At 43.8% G+C, this 6,819-nt stretch overlaps 1 protein-coding gene across 1 annotated transcript in view; it reads right to left on the minus strand.

The window, feature by feature from the left end:
- The window catches only part of CARMIL1 (capping protein regulator and myosin 1 linker 1), a 395,834-nt gene that overhangs the window by 202,327 nt on the left and 186,688 nt on the right, over nt 1–6,819 (minus strand). The window contains exons 7-9 of the mRNA XM_030887178.2: nt 6,569–6,666; nt 6,160–6,230; nt 5,854–5,927 (exon numbers count right to left, since the gene is read on the minus strand). Coding sequence (XP_030743038.2) covers nt 5,854–5,927; nt 6,160–6,230; nt 6,569–6,666 — 243 coding nt within the window. The remainder of the gene's footprint in view (nt 1–5,853; nt 5,928–6,159; nt 6,231–6,568; nt 6,667–6,819) is intronic.

Raw genomic sequence — 6,819 nt, forward strand, 5'->3', positions numbered from 1 at the left:
AAAAAAAGGAAACAGAGGAAAGCTCTAGGAAGCAAAGCTATGGATAGAAGTATAAACATAGGTGTGCACTTATGTAAACATATTCAGTCATAAAAACAGAGGTATTGACTTATGCACATATATTTATATGGCAATACACTGAGGAAGTGGACAGACTTTAGGCCTCTGCTCAAGCCCTCCCTCAACACAAGAACACTTTGTTCTAACAACCTGGAATTCTGCGATGTTCACCCTCCCAGGACGATTGCTGAAGATAAAATGGGTGCATCAACAAATGTGAAGAAAGCTAATGGTGCCCAGCTAACGAAAGATAGTGTCTGGGGCAGCAGTTCTCAACCTGTGGGTCGCCTCTCCTTTGGGGGGGTCAAATGACCCTTTCACAGGGGCCACCCAATTCATAACAGTAGTAAAATTACAGCTATGAAGTAGCAACAAAAATAATTGTATGGTTGGGGTGGGGGGGGTCACCACAACATGAACTGTATTAAAGGGTCAAGGCATTAGGGAGGTTGAGAACCACTGGTCTGGGGTCTTAAAGGCTTGAAGATAAACAAGCAGCCATCTAGCAGAGAAACAGCAAGCCAACATGGAAGAAATACAACAGACTATGTTATCATGAGGTGTCAATAGAATAGGGTAACAGGCACCAGAAGATCAAAAACAAACAAACAAAAATATTATTGAGAATAAGGGGGGTAGGAGCAGAGACCCAAAGCCCATCTGTAGACAATAGGGACATCGCCTCACAAGGTCACAAGGAAGGGATGAGTCAACTAGGGTGTGGTATAGCACTGATGAAACACACAGTATTCCGCTGGTTCTTTGAGGCTTCCTCACCCCCCACTATCATGACCCCAGTCCTGCCTTTCAGTTCTGGCTAGACTAAAGCACGCACACTGGTACAGATAAGAGCTTACAACACACGAAGTCCTAGATAAGCCCCTTAGGAACAGAAATGGGAATAGAGGAAAGGTGAGGCAGGCGGGGAGGAAGGGGAAACTGATCGCAATGATCGATGCATAACACACACACACACACACCCCACCCCCAGGTGGCTGAGGGAGACAGCGGTTGGTATAAGAATGAAAACAATAATAATTTATAGTTTATCAAGGGGTCACAAGAGTGTAAGGTGGGGGAAGCTAATACCAAGGGCTCAAATAGAAAGTAAATGTTTAGAAAATGATGATGGCAACACACGTACACATACGCTTGATACAATTGATATATGGATTTTTATAAGAGCCCCCAATAAAATGATCTTTTAATAAAATAAAATTTTAAAAAGATCTTTAAAAAAATTTTTTAAAAAGACTCGGTCTCCAAAATCCTCTATGGGCAGCTATGCTTAGGAATGGGCTCCATGGCTGTGGCTGTGGTTGTGGTGCGGGCTCAGTGACGCCGCTTTACTGCATCATTAACCTAGCGTACAATTGACCTAGCGTACAATTCTATGATTTAAACTTATTAGAAAGTTGTGCAATCAGCACTTCAGTCAGATTGCTTCCTCTTTTCATGCCTTTCTCCTCCCCCTCCCATCCTGAGCAGCCTGTCTTCCTTCACACCTGGCGCCCAGTGCCCCGCTACCGCTTGGCAGACCAGGTGTGCCAGGCTCCAACTTCATTCTGGGCTCCTTTGCAACCACCTCCCCCACACGTTGACCTTTTCCACCCTTTTCTCAAAATATAGGCTCTGTTGATTGATAGTGCTGTGGCCTAGATAATAGGCCACTCACCACAAAGTCAGTGGTTCAAAGCCAACAGCCACTCTGCAGAAAAAAGATGAGGGTGTTCACTCTCAGGAAGATGTACAATCTCAGAAGTTCAACATCAACCCCACGTCATTGGGTTTGTCGCTTTGGGCTTTGATTACAGTTATTAAGAATCACAGACTGTGAAGTACACAGAAAAGGTTTCTGCTTGTACACCCAAGCAATAATTGTCTGGATGGGACACATCCGCGCAATGGCTAGAGCTGCAAGCTCTCGGCTTTGTTCACGGAGCGCCATGGAAACGTGCATGCCAGACCGGCTGCAGTTATTCCGATCTGGGCCTTGGCAGAGCTTTTCTCTAAGATGTTAAGAAGAAAGCCCGTTACTTCAGGGACATCAACGGCCAGTACCTGTTCCTAATGGTAAAACGAGAACTTTGAAGTCCAAATTGAGATCTTTTAAAAACTTGGATCCACTTTGAGTTTGCAGTTTTTCCATTTTTCTGATAAGGCCAGTGGCAACAGTTTGGCTCTCTCTCTGTCTCCGTCGCTACTAATGTTATAAACCAGGGGTGTCAAACTCAATTAAAACGAGGATTCAGGAATACAGATAGGATAATTAAAACACTATATAATTGCTCTTATTTAAAGATTTATTTTATTTAGCGTATTTACAAAACTAAAATTATTCTTTTTTAACTGAAACTGGCCAGCGCTTTCCTCCTACTAGTTTTCACTTTCCTCTTATGTTGTGACCGGAAAATATAACAAAGTAACGAATAAAAAACACAAAATGTTGGACAGCTGACAAAGGTCATGCACAAGCGTAATGGCTTCCCTCTAAAAATGTTAACAAGTGCTGCCGCTAGGTATGATTCATAACAACACAACCCAAAGTGCTCTTTTTAACCTTTTCGCTATTGGGATCTGTTTATATGACGTGACACTGAGTGGTAGACAAATTGCTTCCAAACGTCGGCGGAACTGAGTCAGCGCGTATATACACATCCACAAGCCCCCAGGAAAGGCACTGGGCCACATGTATACTCGTCTTCAGTAGTTAAAGGGCTAATGAGGGAACTGTGTGAACCGCCTTGCCTCTATCTCCCCTAAGCGCTATTTTCTTCATAACAATTTTTCTATTTTCAGTTTATTTCAGAGCATCTCAGGCTACAAAAAATTACTTTAGGGGCCACATGCGGCCCGTGACCAACAGTTTGACACCGCTGTTATAAACCAACAGTGAAACCTTGGGAAACCCTGTATAATACAGTGACCTATTATTTTCCAAGTGACTACTGTACATGGCGACTGAATCAGGTAGATCTGCGTAAGGTCTACTCAAAGTACAAAGCACACCAATGGGTGTTAATGGAACAAAACATAGACCAGGGCGTCCATTTGGTCTTAGATGCAACATTGCAACTAGTTTTTAAGAAACCATGTGAGAGTTGTGATGGATCTTCAGAAAGAATACCCATTGAGTGAAAAGACAATGAACACTTCTCCTTTTTCCGATGAGACCGCTGCACAAGGTAGGATTTTCCTCACATCGTACTTTGAGCAAAGCAACATCCCACACACAGCATACTGAAAGCGGAAGCAGACATGAGAAACCAGCTGTGGTCTATTAAACGAGAAATAGTAAAAAGTGGCTAAAAGCTAAATGGCTGGCACTCTCTTTTCTTTCTGAATTATGAAATAGAGGGATTTCTTTTGACATAAAGATGTTATTTATGTTAGCATAGATGGGTTTAGTATTGTTATTTTTAAATGAAGAGAAAAATACCTGATCCAAACCACAACATGGATGAACCTTAAAAACATGATCTGAGTTGAAAGAAATCAACTGCAAAAGGCGAATACTATCATGTGATCGATCAGGAATTATTTAGACATATTCCGACTGCAGATGTAAAGTGATCAGAGTTTAACAGCAGTTATCAAGAGCAGAGAGACAAGGCTCTCTGCTCTTCGATTTACAGTCTTGGAAACCCACAAGGATGGCTCTATGCTGTTCTATAGGAATCGACTCAGTGGCGGTGACTTTGGGTTTTGGTTTTGGTTTTCTGGGGTTGGGAGTGGGGCAGGAGGGCAAGCGGAATAGCTTTGACGATTCGCACTGAGTTTCTGTCTATGGGGTTGGAAAATACAGCCAGGGATGTTGGCGATGGCAGCATTACATCACGGATGTGTCGGTTCTCTGAATTGTGCAAGGGAAAACAGTTGAGCTGGGAGATGCTGTGCTACCCATGTCTTTACACCAATAAAACGGTAGTTATTTGACAATTTCCGTCTAATTCCCAACCGGTAAATATCGACAGGACGCATGGAAACAAAGCTCAGTCTATTCCAGTGGTTCTCAGCCTTCCAAACACCATAGCCCTTTAATACAGTTCCTCATGTGGTGGGGAACCCCCACACACACACCGTAAAATTATTTTCACTGCTACTTCATAACTGTAATTTTGCAACTGTTGTGAATTGCGCAACCCCTGTGAAAGGGTCATTCGACCCCCGAAGGGGTCTTGACCCACAGGTCGAGAATGATTCACTCTTTAGGAGGCAAACATGGTCTGGACAGCAAACATGTTGATGATGGATGCTGTAGCCTTACTTAGTTTAGATTAATCTTCAGGATCCTCTGTCTTTTTTACTCTTCAAATTAGAACATACTTACAAAGTGAACCATTTCCCTTTCTGTTTCTTCGTTCACTTTTCACGAGCTGCACAGGAAACAGCTTGCCTGGACATTGGAGCAGGAAGTTTCCTCACACACAAGTCACTGGGAGAAGGGCTTGTGAAAACCAGAGGCTTGAGGCTCATCTGCCACCAAGCCAGACCCGGCTGAGTCAGCCAGCACAGAGAGAGGACACAGCTCCACCTTACCTTTACTTCTCTGCCCAATTCACTTGGCTACAACTCTTCGAGGACCTCACTACAATTCTGGATTTCCCACCAGGTATGTGGGAAAGTAATTAGAAATAGTGATTTGGGGTGGGGGGTGTTTCTGATTGTCCAAATGGCTGAAGGTACAGCTGGAATCTCAAGATTTCTGCCTCTTGGTTCCAAACAGGGAGACCGGGATCATTGCAGGGTAAACAAACTGTACCAAACTCACTCGGTTCCATCTAGTCGAGTCTGACTCGTGGCAACCCTTAGGGCAGAGTAGAACTGCACCCTGTGGGTTTCCATTGCTGTAACTCTGTGAGGGAGCAGACGTCTCCTCTTTCTCTCCAGGAGCAGCTGGTGGGCTCATACTGCTGACCCTGCAGGTAGCAGCCCAACGTGTAATTCACTGCGCCACCAGGGCTCCTTGACTGCAGGGTGCAGGGCTGATTTCTGACCACCTATGATAAGTAGCAGCACATCCAGGGTTGAGGAGATGATGAGAGGCCAGGATAAATTACTGGAGCAGAGGATTTGGATGGGAACCAGGAGTCAAGTCCATTAGAGAACTAAATAAATGTGACAGGTCTGTCCTTGCTGGGAGGAGAGGGGAGCTGAAAGGAGCTTTCCTTGGGGCTCTAATCACACTATCCTCAGCTCTAAACGTATTAAATGACAATCTAAGGACCCGAGCCTCTTGCAAAGAACTGAAAACAAGCTTTATTATCGCTATCAAAAGACATGTTGTTGGCAAACCAATGTCCACCAATCTATGCCTGCACACCCTAGCAATCCTCAACTCCACAAAGAAATTGAGAACAAAAAGCCATTTGCTAAGGTTTCAATACCCAGCATCCTCACACATGCAAGGGTGTGTGTGTGTGTGTGTGTGTGAGAGAGAGAGAGAGAAAGATAGAGATTCTAACTAGTAATTAGGCAAAATAGTACTAAGTTTTACATACAGGCTAAATTACACAGACTCCCATGGATTGCTTAAAGAACCCAAGAATTATATTGCTTCCACAGTGAAATTCAGCATATTTGGGGGTAACGATACACTGGATATAAGAAATGTGCACGCATCAACGCTGCAATGCATGGGCACGTACACAATACGCAATCACTCGAGAGACAAAATCCAAAGATGCTTTGATTTTCCTGGCGTCCCTCTGCTTCGAGGTGGCTCCGGAGTACCAGCAAAAAGTGCAGCTCTGAAACAAAAGCAGGAGTAGCAGAAAAGAAGGCCCGGCTTACCTGTGGTCCAGATGACTAAAGTCTTGTAAGTTCAACTCCCTGGTGTCTTGAGTCAGATAAATGGTATCCACATCCTATTTGGAACATAATTCAGTCAGAAAGCCGCCCAAGGAGACAGCCAAGGAACTAAGAGATGCTAAGAGATTTACGACATTGACAGGCAGGTTTTTATGTCATCTGAAAAAAGGACAATGCTAACTTAAAAAAATGAAAATGAGAGAGAGAGAGATGATGGAAGAACAGAAAAACAAACATTGATAGTCAAATACTCCAGGGTTGTGTGTGTTAGTAAACAGAAACACTTACCCATTGTACTTCTTCCCTGTACGAAAATCCAAGCCAGTCACAAACGCAGGCATACATCTGAGAAAACCCACCTGAAGCAGACAACAGAAAAAGCACCGAATTTTCTGTCAAATGATTTTTCTTTAAGATTTCACAGCTTAAAAAGGGCCGGTGTTGACAATGCTGATTCTCCTTTCCATTTGGGCAAACAGCAAAAGATTCTTTCTCCCCTGGACTGTGCTAACAGGAGAGCAGGATGCAACGCAGCTTTAAATATAGGACTTTTGTCCACCAATCCAAAGTCTGTGCAGTACTAATTACACCTCGAAAGTAATTGTACCTCTCCAGTTGCATACTAGGAATAGCTTTAACTTCCTGGCAGGGGACATCCAGTCAGCCATTTACATTGGGGTTTAAGATGCATGCTCACCGCAAGGGCCCTGCTCGCTCACGGTCTGGCTGTCCCACAGAGCCTGGAGGCTGGCCAGCCGCTCAGGTGGCTCCATGGAGATCTTCCTCATGATTCTCCTGTAAGGTCAATAATAACATATTTCAAAACCCGAATGTTCTGACGGCTCCTTGAAAACTTGTTTTATGACATGCCTTTTTCTGTCCCTGTCTTCTTTTTATCAACAAAGTTGAATGTCACTTCAATTTGGAGAAACATCATCTCACTTTTAG

Source organism: Echinops telfairi, unplaced genomic scaffold, assembly GCF_000313985.2.
Source record: "Echinops telfairi isolate 266 unplaced genomic scaffold, ASM31398v2 ScPeMD7_5868;HRSCAF=6743_0, whole genome shotgun sequence".
Classification (NCBI taxonomy): Eukaryota; Metazoa; Chordata; class Mammalia; order Afrosoricida; family Tenrecidae; genus Echinops; species Echinops telfairi.